The sequence below is a fragment of the Hemitrygon akajei genome, chromosome 8 (genome assembly GCF_048418815.1).
Source record: "Hemitrygon akajei chromosome 8, sHemAka1.3, whole genome shotgun sequence".
Taxonomy (NCBI): Eukaryota; Metazoa; Chordata; class Chondrichthyes; order Myliobatiformes; family Dasyatidae; genus Hemitrygon; species Hemitrygon akajei.
The window spans coordinates 63,455,540-63,473,497 of record NC_133131.1 but is presented as its reverse complement, the minus strand read 5'-3'; the positions used below and the strand labels follow the sequence as shown (position 1 = coordinate 63,473,497).

Below are 17,958 nucleotides of genomic sequence, written 5' to 3'. Positions count from 1 at the left end.
TCTGATGCTTTTTTATTATTATTTATTTTGCATTTCTACAAACCAACTACAAACAAAAAACCCAACAACAAAGTGAAGTGCAAAATAAACATATCAATTATATAATTCATAACAATAAGGAAACAGCACCCAGAAGAAAAGCATATAAAGTTAGTATCCTCCCCTCCCTCCCACTAAAGAACTCCAAGCCAACCATTTACCCCAGAACTATAAATATAAATTAAAAAAGAATAATAATGCCTACTACCAAATCTATAAAGTAATTTCCATCAAAATGAAACCATAAAACTTACAGAGAATAAAAAAGCTGAAAGTAAGGGATTAAAAAGAATAAACTTATCTAAAAAGGAGTTATGAAAGTATTCAAGAAAACGTCCCCACACTTTATGAAACTTTATGTCCGAATTTAAGTGAGTAATGAATTTTTTCAAGGTCTAAACAGGACATAATATCATTAAGCCATTGAGTGTGAGTGGGTGGGGCGACATCTCTCCACCTAAGGAGAACTAAGCGTCAAGCCAAAAGAGATGCAAAAGATAATGTTCGACATTTAGTCAGACTCAAATGACTCACCCAAGGTACCAAAAAGTGCAATCAGAGGACTCTTAGTCTCTCCGTGTCTTCCTCTCTTTCTCTGTCTTCCTCTCTCTCTCTCTCTCACTCTCTCTGTCTCTTTGTGTCTGTCTGTCTATCTTTCTGTCTCTGTCTCTGGTTTTTCCCCTCCTTTCACTCCCATCTCCCCCTTTTACCCCTCCTCCCCCTCTCCCACTCCCCCCTCTGCCTGTCCTCTGTCTCTCTGTCTGTCTGTCTCTCTGTCTTCCTCTCTCTCTCTGTCTCTGTCTCTCTGTGTCTATCTTTCTCACTCTGGCTATCTCCCTGTCTCTCTGTCTTTCCCCCTCCCACTTCCCACCTTCCTTTTCTCTCCCCTCCCCCCCTCTCTTTCTCTCTGTCTGTGTGAGTGTGTGTGTGTGTGTGTGTGTCTCTCTCTCTCTCTGTCTGTCTCTCTCTCTGTCTCTGTGTCTCTGTCTTCCTCGCTCTTTCTCCCTCTGTCACTTCCTCTCTCTCTCTGACCCTCTCTCTCTCTCTCTCTCTCCATCTCTCTCTGTCTTTGCCTCTGTCTCTTTCTTTCTGTATCACTCTAGATGTCTCTCACTTTCTGTGTGTTTCATAGAAACATAGAACCTACAGCACATTACAGGCCCTTGGCCCACAACGTTGTGCCGACCGTGTAACCTCCTCTAGAAACTGCCAAGATTTCCCTACCGCGTAGCCCTCTATTTTACTAAGCTCTAAGTTACTAAGTGTCTCTTAAAAGACCCTATCGTATCGGCCTCCATCACCGTCACCCGCAGCCCATTCCACGCAATCACCACTCTCTGTGTGAAAAACTTACCCCTGACATCTCCCCAGTACCTAGTTCTAAGCACCTTAAAACTGTGCCCTCTCATGCTAGCCATTTCAGCCCTGGGGAAAAGCCTCTGACTATCCACACGATCAGTGTCTCTCATTATCTTGTACACCTCTATCAGGTCACCTCTCATCCTCCGTCACTCCAAGGAGAAAAGGCTAAGTTCACTCAACCTTTTCTAATAAGTCATGCTCCCCAATCCAGGCAACATTCTTGTAAATCTCCTCCGCACCCTTTCTATGGCTTCCACATCCTTCTTGTAGTGAGGCGATCAGAACTGAGCACAGTACTCCAAGCGGGGTCTGACCAGGTCCTATATAGCTGCAATATCATCTCTCGGCTCTTGAGCTCAATCCCACGATTGAGGAAGGCCAACACACCATATACCATATACACTTAATAATACTGTCAACAGCTTTGAGTGTCCTATGGACATGGACCCCAATATCTCCCTGCCAAGGGTTTTAGCATTTATACAAAATACTGTCTTCAAATTTGACCTGCAGAAATGAACCACCTCACACATATCTGGGTTGAACTCTATCTGTCACTTCTCAGCCCAGTTCTGCATCCTTTCAATGTCATGCTGTAACCTCTGACAGCCCTCCACACTATCCACAACACCCCCAACCTTTGTCATCAGCAAACTTACTAACCCATCCCTCCACTTCCTCATCCAGGTCATTTATAAAAATCACAAAGAGGTGGGGTCCCAGAACAGATCCCTGAGGCACTCCACTGGTCACCAAACTCCATGCAGAATATGACCCATCTACAACAACTTCTGTGGGCAAGCCAGTTTTGGATCTACAAAGCAATGTCCCCTTGGATCCCATGCCTCCTTACTTTCTCAATAAGCCTTGCATGGGGAACCTTATCAAATGCCTTGCTGAAATCCATATACACTACATCCACTGCTCTGCCTTCATCAATGTGATTAGTCACATCCTCAAAGCATTCAAACAGGCTCGTAAGGCACGACCTGTCTTTGACAAAACCATGCTGACTATTCCTAATCATATTCTGCCTCTCCAAATGTTCATAAATCCTGCCTCTCCGGATCTGCTCCAACAACTTGCCCACCACTGAAGTAAGACGCATTGGTCTATAGTTTCCTGGGCTATCTCTACTCCCTTTCTTGAATAAGGGAACAACATCCACAACCCTTCAATCTTCTAGAACCTCTCCTGTCCTCATTGATAATACAAAGATCATCGCTAGAGGCTCAGCAATCTCCTCCCTCACCTTCCACAGCAGCCTGGGGTCCAGTGACATCCAACTTATGCTTTCCAAAAGCTCCAACATATCCTCTTCCTTAATATCTGCATTCTCAAGCTTTTCAGTCTGCTGTAACACCAAGGCCTTCTCATGGCCCTTTCTGGATCTCCTAATTTCATTCTTAAGCTCCTTCCTGCTAGCCTTATAATCTTCTAGATCTCTAACATTACCTAGTTTTTTGAACCTTTCGGAAGCTTTCCGCCCTCTCCCTCTCCCACCCACTGCCCCTTCCCCCTCCACTTTCCCCTTCCCCCTCCCCTTCCCCTCTCACCTTCTCCTCTCTCCCCTTTCCCCCTGCTCTCCCCTCTTACCCGCCTTCCCTCTCCCCCTCTCCCATCTCTCTTCTCCTCTTCCCATCCTCCTCTTCCTCCATTCTCTTTCCCCTCTCTCCCCTTTCTTCCCCATTCACCCCTGTACCCCTTTCCCCTCTCTCACCCTCTTCCCCCTCCCCTCCAACTCTTCTCTATCTCTCTCCGCTTTTTCCCATCTTCTCCCCTCCTCTCCCTCTTTCACTTTCCCCTCTCTCCTCCTCTACCCCTTCCACTCTTTGTCTCTCTCTCTCATCCCCTCCCCTATCTTCCCACTTTCCCTTCTCTCCCCTTTCACCCCCTCTTCCCCTCCTACCCCCACCCTCTCATTCCCTTACATCCTCTCACACTCAGGTTCCTCAGTCTCCAACACTAACATGTTTATTTTCTCTTCCAGATTTACTGAAGGGACAAATATTATTCATCATTTTAATATTCTTTTCAAGTAAGAATAATAAGTCTCTAGATATCAAATAGAATCTATGACAGTTAATTTGGGAGCACCGTGCACAGTTCCAGTCTCCATACCCCTGGGTTAGACCACACCCGGAGCACCGTGCACAGTTCCAGTCTCCATATCCCTGGGTCAGACCCACACCGGGAGCATCGTGTACAGTTCCAGTCTCCATATCCCTGGGTCAGACCCACACCGGGAGCATCGTGTATAGTTCCAGTCTCCATATCCCTGGGTCAGACCCACACTGGGAGCACTGTGCACAGTTCCAGTCTCCATATCCCTGGGTCAGACCCACACTGGGAGCACCGTGTACAGTTCCAGTCTCCATATCCCTGGATCAGACCCACACCCGGAGCACCGTGCACAGTTCCAGTCTCCATATCCCTGGGTCAGACCCACACCGGGAGCATCGTGCACAGTTCCAGTCTCCATATCCCTGGGTCAGACCCACACTGGGAGCATCGTGTACAGTTCCAGTCTCCATATCCCTGGGTCAGACCCACACCGGGAGCATCGTGTACAGTTCCAGTCTCCATATCCCTGGGTCAGACCCACACCGGGAGCACCGTGCACAGTTCCAGTCTCCATATCCCTGGGTCAGACCCACACCCGGAGCACCGTGCACAGTTCCAGTCTCCATATCCCTGGGTCAGACCCACACCGGGAGCACTGTGCACAGTTCCAGTCTCCATATCCCTGGGTCAGACCCACACTGGGAGCATCGTGTACAGTTCCAGTCTCCATATCCCTGGGTCAGACCCACACCGGGAGCACTGTGTACAGTTCCAGTCTCCATATCCCTGGGTCAGACCCACACCCAGAGCACCGTGCACAGTTCCAGTCTCCATATCCCTGGGTCAGACCCACACCGGGAGCATCGTGTATAGTTCCAGTCTCCATATCCCTGGGTCAGACCCACACTGGGAGCACTGTGCACAGTTCCAGTCTCCATATCCCTGGGTCAGACCCACACTGGGAGCACTGTGCACAGTTCCAGTCTCCATATCCCTGGGTCAGACCCACACTGGGAGCACCGTGCACAGTTCCAGTCTCCATATCCCTGGGTCAGACCCACACCGGGAGCACTGTGTACAGTTCCAGTCTCCATATCCCTGGGTCAGACCCACACTGGGAGCACCGTGCACAGTTCCAGTCTCCATATCCCTGGGTCAGACCCACACTGGGAGCACCGTGCACAGTTCCAGTCTCCATATCCCTGGGTCAGACCCACACCGGGAGCACTGTGTACAGTTCCAGTCTCCATATCCCTGGGTCAGACCCACACCCAGAGCACCGTGCACAGTTCCAGTCTCCAGTCTCCATATCCCTGGGTCAGACCCACAATTGTGGTCTCAGTATTCATGTGTTAGACCCACTGGGTGTACTGCACAGTTCTGGTCTCTGTATCATGTTTTAGAGCACACTAGGAGCACCATCCTCACCATTCAGCTTCCAGAAGGAACTTATTAAGGTTATGCAGAGTGTGAGGACTTGTGGGTGGTCCAGGGAGAGCCATGGATGCTTACCATGTTTCAGTGTGAGAACTGCTGGGATTAGTTGTGTTTTTAACAAACTGAGTGGCATCGAGGGTTACCAGGGAGCTGGTCTGAGGAGTGTCAGGGAAAGGGCTGAGAAGTGTTCAGTAGACAGGGTGGCAGGAAGCAGGGCTGAAGGGGTGGAAGTGTGGGAGACGATGAAGGGAGTTGCATTAAGTGAGTGAGCAGGGCTGTGGGGAGTAAGGGGGGCAGTGAGGGTGACTGCTCCTGTACTGTCTTGTACAGGGGGAATAGTACAGACTCAATGGGGCAATCTACCTTCTTCCTTGGTGTAGCCATTGGGAGATCCGCCCCCACCCCTCAGCATCCTCAGAGTTCCATGTTCATCCCCAAAGTGTCTCTAACCTACAGCAGTGGAATGGGGCCTTTGGCCAAACGAACTATCTGCACGTCCCATTTATCTGCATTGAGAAGCAGAATTAGGCCATTTAGCCCATCGTCCGCTCTGCCTTCTCATGATGGCAAATCCATTTCCCTCTCAGCCCCTGTTTCCTGCCTTCATGCCATCTTGAGCCAAGATGAGGCCACCCTCAGCAGGGAGGGAAAACACCTCATATTCTGTCTGGGTAGCCTCTAACCTGATGGCATGAACATCGATTTCTCCTTCTGGTAAAATAATTCCCCTCCACCCTTCCACTATTAATTCACTTCCACAGATCTGAAACGTCTACTGTTAATTCACTTCCATCAATGCTGCCTTTCCTGCTCAATTCATTCAGCATTTTGTGTGAGAGGAAAGTGGAGCATGGGAGAAAGGGAAGGGAGAGGGGCACTAGGGCAAGGTGAGGAGAAAAGGTAAGAGGCTTGAGTGAGGATTTGAAGAAGAGGGAAAAGAGAAAAGGATATTATCAGAAGGAGAAATTGGTCTGCCATTGCTCCACCCAAATCTCTGGCTGATCAATATGACTTGGCAACTTTTTTTGTTCTACACACCACCAACAAGCTTTGGGATGATCTGCAGACTTGCCTATCATCACACCTACATTGACATTGTTAATACGTACCTCACACTGAGGGCTCCCAGCATCAGACCATGTTACACAACAGTGCTCACAGCGACTCTCTTCCCCCCTCCATCCACCTACCACCACTTTCCACATGGATCGGCCAGCTCCTGCTTCACCCTCTCCCTCTATTGAACCTTTGCTTTTCAGATCATCTCTGTCCTTTCAGTGTGGATGCAGAGTGTTGGCCCAGAACATTGCCAGATTTCCACCAGCATCTTGCTTAGTACTCCACCATCTCCTTCGGCCTCCCACGGCTGAGATGTCAAACCCCCCCCATTGCCCTCGTCAACCCTGACCTTGCCTCAAGGTGGACCGCATTCTGGGCGAAAAGTGGCAACTGTTCTCAAGGGTGAGAGGGGTGGGGTAGAACGTCAAGAGTTTAGAAGAATGAAGCACTCAGAATGCATAAGGTTAGTACAGGGGAGTATGTCGCTCCTGGCTGTGGGGTCTAGGGCTGGGGAGTCAGAGGAAAGCACTGGCCATCTGGGATGGACGTAGCTAGAAGTGTCTTCACCCAAGTGGGGGTGGAGAATCGTTGGGAAGAGGATCAACAAGGCAGAGGTGAAATGGTTCTCTCTGCAGAGAATGCCAGTGGCTGATATGGCAGTGCACCCAATGTCCCACTGCTCAAGGTTCAGCATTCTTTATCTATGTCACCATATTCTACCCAGGGGTTCATTTTCTTGCGGGCATTCACAACAGAACAGACAAATACAATAGAATCAACGACAAACTATTCACTGACAAACAACTAAAGTGACCCTGCATTCTCTGCTGTTCTCCTGCTATCTACCCACAAAGAGCTGGCTGCGACTGCGGACGAGGAGGTCATCGGGCTGCTGGGACAGAGCATCACGCTGCCTTGCCACATGGAGGGTGGAGAAACCGAGGGACTCAAGGTGTATTGGCAGAAGCGGCAAACCCAGCAGGCCGACGGCTACGACCTCATGGTTTGGATTTACAAGGACGGCAGAGTCCAGATGCAAAAAGTCGACCAGTACTTCTATGGCCGTGCCCATGTCCCTGTGCCAGGGATAGCCTCCGGGAACCTGTCACTGAGCCTTCAGCATCTGCAAGCCAATGACAGCGGGTACTATCAATGTGTCATTATACGGAGAGGCCAGACCACGGATACACAGCTCTATAAGCTCACAGTGAGGGGTGAGTACAAACCTGACCATAGCCCAGTCTGCGCCCCACACCACACCCTGACCAGTCTGTAATTCTCCATCCCAGTCACAAGTGTACCATCCACACAACATTTTGTCCCATCCTGTAGCTTCCGCATCTCTCCTGTAATCTCCACACCCCTCCCTGTAACACCCAATACCTCTCCATAATCTCCACACCCCACCCTGTAACCTCCAATACATCCCCATAATAACCACAGCCCTCCCTGTAATCTCCACACCCATCCCTGTAACCTCCAATACCTCTTCATAATCTCCACACCCCACCCTGTAACCTCCAATACCTCTCCATAACCTCCACACCCCTCCTGTAACCTCCAATACCTATCCATAATCTCCACACCCCTCCCTGTAACCTCCAATACCTCTTCATAATCTCCACACCCCTCCCTGTAACCTCCAAAACCTCTCCATAATCACCACACCCCTCCCTGTAATCTCCACACCCCTCCTGTAACCTCCAATACCTCTTCATAATCTCCACACCCCTCCCTGTAACCTCCAAAACCTCTCCATAATCTCCACACCACTCCCTGTAACGTCCAATACCTCTCCATAAACACCACACCCCTCCCTGTAATCTCCACACCCCTACCTGTAACCTCCAAAACCTCTCCATAATCTCCACATCCCTCCCTGTAACGTCCAATACCTCTCCATAATATACACACCGCTCCCTGTAACCTCGACACCCTCTCCATAATCAACACAGCCCTCCCTGTAATCTCCACACCCTCTCCATAATCACCACACCCCTCCCTGTAATCTCCACTCCCTCTCCATAATCAACACAGCCCTCCCTGTAATCTCCACACCCCTCCTGTAACCTCCAATACCTCTTCATAATCTCCACACCCCTCCCTGTAACCTCCAATACTTCTCCATAACCTCCACACCCCTCCCTGTAACCTCCAATACCTCTCCATAATCTCCACACCACTTCCTGTAACCTCCAATACCTCGCCATAATCACCACACCCCTCCCTGTAATCTCCACACCCCTCCCTGTAACCTCCAATACCTCTTCATAATCTCCACACCCCTCCCTGTAACCTCCAATACTTCTTCATAATCTCCACACCCCTCCCTGTAACCTCCAATACCTCTCCATAATCTCCACACCCCTCCCTGTAACCTCCAATACCTCTCCATAATCACCACATCCCTCCCTGTAATCTCCACACCCCACCCTGTAACCTCCAATACCTCTTCATAATCTCCACACCCCACCCTGTAGCCTCCAATACCTCTTCATAATCTCCACACCCCTCCCTGTAACCTCCAATACCTCTCCATAATCACCACACCCCTCCCTGTAATCTCCACACCCGACCCTGTAACCTCCAATACCTCTTCATAATCTCCACACCCCTCCCTATAACCTCCAATACCTCTTCATAATCTCCACACCCCTCCCTATAACCTCCAATACCTCTTCATAATCTCCACACGCCTCCCTGTAACCTCCAAAACCTCTCCATAATCACCACACCCCTCCCTGTAATCTCCACACCCCTGCTGTAACCTCCAATACCTCTTCATAATCTCCACACCCCTCCCTGTAACCACCAATACCTCTTCATAATCTCCATACCCCTCCTGTAAACTCCAATACCTCTTCATATTCTCCACACCCCTCCCTGTAACCTCCAAAATCTCTCCATAATCACCACACCCCTCCCTGTAACCTCCAATACCTCTCCATAATCTCCACACCCCTCCCTGTAACCTCCAATACATCGCCATAATCACCACACCCCTCCCTGTAATCTCCACACTCCTCCCTGTAACCTCCAATACCTCTTCATGATCTCCACACCCCTCCCTGTAACCTCCAATACCTCTTCATAATCTCCACACCCCTCCTGTAACATCCAATACCTCTTCAAAATCTCCACACCCCTCCCTGTAACCTCCAATACCTCTTCATAATCTCCACACCCCTACTGTAACCTCCAATACCTCTTCCTAATCTCCACACCCCTCCCTGTAACCTCCAATACCTCTTCATGATCTCCACACCCCTCCCTGTAACCTCCAATACCTCTTCATAATCTCCACACCCCTCCTGTAACGTCCAGTACCTCTTCATAATCTCCACACCCCTCCCTGTAACCTCCAAAACCTCTCCATAATCACCACACCCCTCCCTGTAACCTCCAATACCTCTCCATAATCTCCACACCCCTCCCTGTAACCTCCAATACCTCGCCATAATCACCACACCCCTCCCTGTAATCTCCACACCCTTCCCTGTAACCTCCAATACCTCTTCATGATCTCCACACCCCTCCCTGTAACCTCCAATACCTCTTCATAATCTCCACACCCCTCCTGTAACCTCCAATACCTCTTCAAAATCTCCACACCCCACCTGTAACCTCCAATACCTCTTCATAATCTCCACACCCCTCCCTATAACCTCCAATACCTCTTCATGATCTCCACACCCCTCCCTGTAACCTCCAATACCTCTTCATAATCTCCACACCCCTCCTGTAACCTCCAATACCTCTTACTAATCTCCACACCCCTCCCTATAACCTCCAATACCTCTTCCTAATCTCCACACCCCTCCCTGTAACCTCCAATACCTCTTCATGATCTCCACACCCCTCCCTGTATGCTCCAATTCCTCTTCATAATCTCCACACCCCTCCTGTAACGTCCAGTACCTCTTCATAATCTCCACACCCCTCCTGTAACGTCCAGTACCTCTTCATAATCTCCACACCCCTCCCTGTAACCTCCAAAACCTCTCCATAATCACCACACCCCTCCCTGTATGCTCCACTCCCTCTCCATAATCACCACACCCCTCCCTGTAATCTCCACTCCCTCTCCATAATCACTACACCACTCCCTGTAATCTCCACTCCCTCTCCATAATCACCACACCACAACCCTATAATCTCCACTCCCTCGCCATAATCACCACACCCCTCCCTGTAATCTCCACACGCTCTCCATAATCACCACATCCCTCCCTGTAATCTCCTCTCCCTCTCCATAATCAACACAATCCCTCTGTAATCTCCACACCCTCTCCATAATCACCACAACCCCTCTGTAATCTCCACACCCTCTCCATAATCACCACATCCCTCCCTGTAATCTCCTCTCCCTCTCCATAATCAACACAATCCCTCTGTAATCTCCACACCCTCTCCATAATCACCACAACCCCTCTGTAATCTCCACACCCTTTCCATAATCACCACACCCCTCCCTGTAATCTCCACACCCTCTCCATAATCACCACACCACTCCCTGTAATCTCCACTCCCTCTCCATAATCACCACATCCCTCCCTGTAATTTCCACACCCTCTCCATAATCACCACACCCCTCCCTATAACCTCCAATACCTCTTCATGATCTCCACACCCCTCCCTGTAACCTCCAATACCTCTTCATAATCTCCACACCCCTCCTGTAACCTCCAATACCTCTTCCTAATCTCCACACCCCTCCCTATAACCTCCAAAACCTCTCCATAATCTCCACACCCCTCCCTGTAATCTCCACACCCCTCCTGTAAACTCCAATACCTCTTCATAATCTCCACACCCCTCCCTGTAACCTCCAAAACCTCTCCATAATCACCACACCCCTCCCTGTAACCTCCAATACCTCGCCATAATCACCACACCCCTCCCTGTAATCTCCACACCCCTCCCTGTAACCTCCAATACCTCTTCATAATCTCCACACCCCTCCCTGTAACCTCCAATACCTCTTCATAATCTCCACACCCCTCCCTGTAACCTCCAATACCTCTCCATAATCTCCACACCCTCCCTGTAACCTCCAATACCTCTTCATAATCTCCACACCCCTCCCTGTAATCTCCACACCTCTCCCTGTAACCTCGACACCCTCTCCATAATCAACACAATCCTCCCTGTATTCTCCACACACTCTCCATAATCTCTACACCGCTCCCTGTAATCTCCACACACCTCCCTGTAACCTCCAATACGTCTCCATAATGTCCACACCCCTCCCTGTAACTTCCACACCCTTTCCATAATCACCACACTCCTCCCTGTAATCTCCACTCCCTCTCCATAATCACTACACCACTCCCTGTAATCTCCACTCCCTCTCCATAATCACCACACCACAACCCTATAATCTCCACTCCCTCTCCATAATCACCACACCCCTCCCTGTAATCTCCACACGCTCTCCATAATCACCACAATCCCTCTGTAATCTCCACTCCCTCTCCATAATCTCCACACCCCTCCCTGTAATCTCCACACCCTCTGCATAATCACCACACCCCTCCCTGTAACCTCCAAAACTTCTCCATAATCACCACACCCCTCCCTGTAATCTCCACACCCCTCCCTGTAACCTCCAATACCTCTTCATAATCTCCACACCCCTCCCTGTAACCTCCAATACCTCTTCAAAATCTCCACACCCCTCCAGTAACCTCCAATACCTCTTCATAATCTCCACACCCCTCCCTGTAACCTGCAATACCTCGCCATAATCTCCACACCCCTCCCTGTAACCTCCAATACCTCTTCATGATCTCCACACCCCTCCCTGTAACCTCCAATACCTCTTCATAATCTCCACACCCCTCCTGTAACCTCCAATACCTATTCAAAATCTCCACACCCCTCCCTGTAACCTCCAATACCTCTTCATAATCTCCACACCCCTCCTGTAACCTCCAATACCTCTTCATAATCTCCACACCCCTCCCTATAACCTCCAATACCTCTTCATGATCTCCACACCCCTCCCTGTAAACTCCAATACCTCTTCATAATCTCCACACCCCTCCTGTAACCTCCAATACCTCTTCCTAATCTCCACACCCCTCCCTGTAACCTCCAATACCTCTTCATGATCTCCACACCCCTCCCTGTAACCTCCAATACCTCTTCATAATCTCCACACCCCTCCTGTAACCTCCAGTACCTCTTCATAATCTCCACACCCCTACCTATAACCTCCAAAACCTCTCCATAATCTCCACAACCCTCCCTGTAATCTCCACACCCCTCCTGTAAACTCCAATACCTCTTCATAATCTCCACATACCTCCCTGTAACCTCCAAAACCTCTCCATAATCACCACACCCCTCCCTGTAATCTCCACACCCCTCGCTGTAACCTCCAATACCTCTTCATGATCTCCACACCCCTCCCTGTAACCTCCAATACCTCTTCATAATCTCCACACCCCTCCCTGTAACCAATACCTCGTCATAATCTCCACACCCCTCCCTGTAACCTCCAATACCTGTTCATAATCTCCACACCCCTCCCTGTCACCTCCAATACCTTTTCATAATCACCACACCCCTCCCTGTAATCTGCACACCTCTCCCTGTAGCCTCGACACCCTCTCCATAATCAACACAATCCTCCCTGTAATCTCCACACACTCTCCATAATCTCCACACCCCTCCCTGTAACCTCCAATACCTCTTCATGATCTCCACACCCCTCCGTGTAACCTCCAATACCTCTTCATAATCTCCACACCCCTCCTGTAACCTTCAATACCTCTTCCTAATCTCCACACACCTCCCTATAACCTCCAAAACCTCTCCATAAAGTCCACACCCCTCCCTGTAATCTCCACACCCCTCCTGTAAACTCCAATACCTCTTCATAATCTCCACACCCCTCCCTGTAACCTCCAAAACCTCTCCATAATCACCACACCCCTCCCTGTAACCTCCAATAAATCGCCATAATCACCACACCCCTCCCTGTAATCTCCACACCCCTCCCTGTAACCTCCAATACCTCTTCATGATCTCCACACCCCTCCCTGTAACCTCCAATACCTCTTCATAATCTCCACACCCCTCCCTGTAACCTCCAATACCTCTTCATAATCTCCACACCCCTCCCTGTAACCTCCAATACCTCTTCATAATCTCCACACCCCTCCCTGTAACCTCCAATACCTCTTCATAATCTCCACACCCCTCCCTGTAACCTCCAATACCTTTTCATAATCACCACACCCCTCCCTGTAATCTCCACACCCCTCCCTGTAACCTCCAATACCTTTTCATAATCACCACACCCCTCACTGTAATCTCCACACCTCTCCCTGTAACCTCGACACCCTCTGCATAATCAACACAATCCTCCCTGTAATCTCCACACACTCTCCATAATCACTACACCGCTCCCTGTAATCTCCACACACCTCCCTGTAACCTCCAATACGTCTCCATAATGTCCACACCCCTCCCTGTAACTTCCACAGCCTTTCCATAATCACCACACCCCTCCCTGTAATCTCCACTCCCTCTCCATAATCACTACACCACTCCCTGTAATCTCCACTCCCTCTCCATAATCACCACACCACAACCCTATAATCTCCAGTCCCTCTCCATAATCACCACACCCCTCCCTGTAATCTCCACACGCTCTCCATAATCACCACAATCCCTCTGTAATCTCCACACCCTCTCCATAATCACCACAACCCCTCTGTAATCTCCACACCCTCTCCATAATAACCACACCCCTCCCTGTTATCTCCACTCCCTCTCCATAATCTCCACACCCCTCCCTGTAATCTCCACACCCCTCCTGTAAACTCCAATACCTCTTCATAATCTCCACACCCCTCCCTGTAACCTCCAAAACTTCTCCATAATCAACACACCCCTCCATGTAATCTCCACACCCCTCCAGTAACCTCCAATACCTCTTCATAATCTCCACACCCCTCCCTGTAACCTCCAAAACCTCTCCATAATCACCACACCCCTCCCTGTAACCTCCAATACCTCTCCATAATCTCCACACCCCTCCCTGTAACCTGCAATACCTCGCCATAATCACCACACCCCTCCCTGTAACCTCCAATACCTCTTCATGATCTCCACACCCCTCCCTGTAACCTCCAATACCTCTTCATAATCTCCACACCCCTCCTGTAACCTCCAATACCTCTTCAAAATCTCCACACCCCTCCCTGTAACCTCCAATACCTCTTCATAATCTCCACACCCCTCCTGTAACCTCCAATACCTCTTCATAATCTCCACACCCCTCCCTATAACCTCCAATACCTCTTCATGATCTCCACACCCCTCCCTGTAACCTCCAATACCTCTTCATAATCTCCACACCCCTCCTGTAACCTCCAATACCTCTTCAAAATCTCCACACCCCTCCCTGTAACCTCCAATACCTCTTCATAATCTCCACACCCCTCCTGTAACCTTCAATACCTCTTCCTAATCTCCACACACCTCCCTATAACCTCCAAAACCTCTCCATAATCACCACACCCCTCCCTGTAACCTCCAATACCTCTCCATAATCACCACACCCCTCCCTGTAACCTCCAATACCTCTCCATAATCACCACACCCCTCCCTGTAACCTCCAATACCTCTCCATAATCACCACACCCCTCCCTGTAACCTCCAATACCTCTCCATAATCTCCACACCCCTCCCTGTAACCTGCAATACCTCGCCATAATCACCACACCCCTCCCTGTAACCTCCAATACCTCTTCATGATCTCCACACCCCTCCCTGTAACCTCCAATACCTCTTCATAATCTCCACACCCCTCCTGTAACCTCCAATACCTCTTCAAAATCTCCACACCCCTCCCTGTAACCTCCAATACCTCTTCATAATCTCCACACCCCTCCTGTAACCTCCAATACCTCTTCATAATCTCCACACCCCTCCCTATAACCTCCAATACCTCTTCATGATCTCCACACCCCTCCCTGTAACCTCCAATACCTCTTCATAATCTCCACACCCCTCCTGTAACCTCCAATACCTCTTCAAAATCTCCACACCCCTCCCTGTAACCTCCAATACCTCTTCATAATCTCCACACCCCTCCTGTAACCTTCAATACCTCTTCCTAATCTCCACACACCTCCCTATAACCTCCAAAACCTCTCCATAAAGTCCACACCCCTCCCTGTAATCTCCACACCCCTCCTGTAAACTCCAATACCTCTTCATAATCTCCACACCCCTCCCTGTAACCTCCAAAACCTCTCCATAATCACCACACCCCTCCCTGTAACCTCCAATAAATCGCCATAATCACCACACCCCTCCCTGTAATCTCCACACCCCTCCCTGTAACCTCCAATACCTCTTCATGATCTCCACACCCCTCCCTGTAACCTCCAATACCTCTTCATAATCTCCACACCCCTCCCTGTAACCTCCAATACCTCTTCATAATCTCCACACCCCTCCCTGTAACCTCCAATACCTCTTCATAATCTCCACACCCCTCCCTGTAACCTCCAATACCTCTTCATAATCTCCACACCCCTCCCTGTAACCTCCAATACCTTTTCATAATCACCACACCCCTCCCTGTAATCTCCACACCCCTCCCTGTAACCTCCAATACCTTTTCATAATCACCACACCCCTCACTGTAATCTCCACACCTCTCCCTGTAACCTCGACACCCTCTGCATAATCAACACAATCCTCCCTGTAATCTCCACACACTCTCCATAATCACTACACCGCTCCCTGTAATCTCCACACACCTCCCTGTAACCTCCAATACGTCTCCATAATGTCCACACCCCTCCCTGTAACTTCCACAGCCTTTCCATAATCACCACACCCCTCCCTGTAATCTCCACTCCCTCTCCATAATCACTACACCACTCCCTGTAATCTCCACTCCCTCTCCATAATCACCACACCACAACCCTATAATCTCCAGTCCCTCTCCATAATCACCACACCCCTCCCTGTAATCTCCACACGCTCTCCATAATCACCACAATCCCTCTGTAATCTCCACACCCTCTCCATAATCACCACAACCCCTCTGTAATCTCCACACCCTCTCCATAATAACCACACCCCTCCCTGTTATCTCCACTCCCTCTCCATAATCTCCACACCCCTCCCTGTAATCTCCACACCCCTCCTGTAAACTCCAATACCTCTTCATAATCTCCACACCCCTCCCTGTAACCTCCAAAACTTCTCCATAATCAACACACCCCTCCATGTAATCTCCACACCCCTCCAGTAACCTCCAATACCTCTTCATAATCTCCACACCCCTCCCTGTAACCTCCAAAACCTCTCCATAATCACCACACCCCTCCCTGTAACCTCCAATACCTCTCCATAATCTCCACACCCCTCCCTGTAACCTGCAATACCTCGCCATAATCACCACACCCCTCCCTGTAATCACACCCCTCCCTGTAACCTCCAATACCTCTTCATGATCTCCACACCCCTCCCTGTAACCTCCAATACCTCTTCATAATCTCCACACCCCTCCTGTAACCTCCAATACCTCTTCAAAATCTCCACACCCCTCCCTGTAACCTCCAATACCTCTTCATAATCTCCACACCCCTCCTGTAACCTCCAATACCTCTTCATAATCTCCACACCCCTCCCTATAACCTCCAATACCTCTTCATGATCTCCACACCCCTCCCTGTAACCTCCAATACCTCTTCATAATCTCCACACCCCTCCCTGTAATCTCCACACCCTCTCCATAATCACCACAACCCTCCCTGTAATCTCCAAACCCTCTCCATAATCACCACACCCCTCCCTGTAATCTCCACACCCTCTCCATAATCACCACAACCATCCCTGTAATCTCCACACACTCGCCATAATCACCACAACCCCTCTGTAATCTCCACAACCTCTCCATAATCACCACACCCATCCCTGTAAACTCCATTCCCTCTCCATAATCACCACACCCCCTCTGTAATCTCCACACCCACTCCATAATCACCACACCCCTCCCTGTAATCTCCACACCGTCTCCATAATCACCACACCCCTCTGTAATCTCCACTCCCTCTCCATAATCACCACAACCCCTCTGAAATCTCCACACCCTCTCCATAATCACCACACCCCTCCCTGTAATCTCCACACCCTCTCCATAATCACCACACGCCTCCCTGTAATCTCCACTCCCTCTCCATAATCACCACAACCCCTCTGTAATCTCCAAACCCTCTCCATAATCACCACACCCCTCCCTGCAATCTCCACTCGCTCTCCATAATCACCACAACCCCTCTGTAATCTCCACACCCTCTCCATAATCACCACAACCCCTCTGTAATCTCCTCTCCCTCTCCATAATCACCACACTCCTCCCTGTAATCTCCACACCCTGTCCCTAATCACCACATCCCTCCCTGTAATCTCCACACCCTCTCCATAATCACCACAACCCCTCTGTAATCTCCACACCCTCTCCATAATCACCACAACCCTCTGTAATATCCAGACACACTCCATAATCACCACAACCACTCTCTGTCATCTCCACTCCCTCCCCATAATCACCACAACCCCTCTGTAATCTCCACACCTTCTCCATAATCACCACACCCCTCCCTGTAATCTCCACACCGACTCCATAATCACCACACACCTCGCTCTAATCTCCACTCCCTCTCCATAATCACCACACCCCTCTGTAATCTCCACACCCTCTCCATAATCACCACACACATCCCTGTAATATCCACTCCCTCTCCATAATCACCACACCCCTCTGTAATCTCCACACCCTCTGCATAATCACCACACCACTCCCTGTAATCTCCACACCCTCTCCATAATCACCACAACCCTCCCTGTAATCTCCACTCCCTCTCCATAATCACCACACCCCTCTGTAATCTCCACACCCTCTCCATAATCACCACACCACTCCCTATAATCTCCACACCCTCTGCATAAACACCACACCCCTCC

The 17,958-nt window shown here is 49.7% G+C and overlaps 1 protein-coding gene across 3 annotated transcripts in view; it reads left to right on the top strand.

Annotated features, from left to right (window-relative positions):
• The window catches only part of LOC140731936 (butyrophilin subfamily 1 member A1-like), a 114,479-nt gene that overhangs the window by 43,611 nt on the left and 52,910 nt on the right, over positions 1–17,958 (top strand). For all 3 annotated transcript variants that reach the window (XM_073053937.1, XM_073053938.1, XM_073053936.1), the window contains exons 4-5: positions 3,392–3,439; positions 6,816–7,175. In XM_073053937.1, the coding sequence (XP_072910038.1) occupies positions 3,392–3,439; positions 6,816–7,175 (408 nt within the window). The remainder of the gene's footprint in view (positions 1–3,391; positions 3,440–6,815; positions 7,176–17,958) is intronic.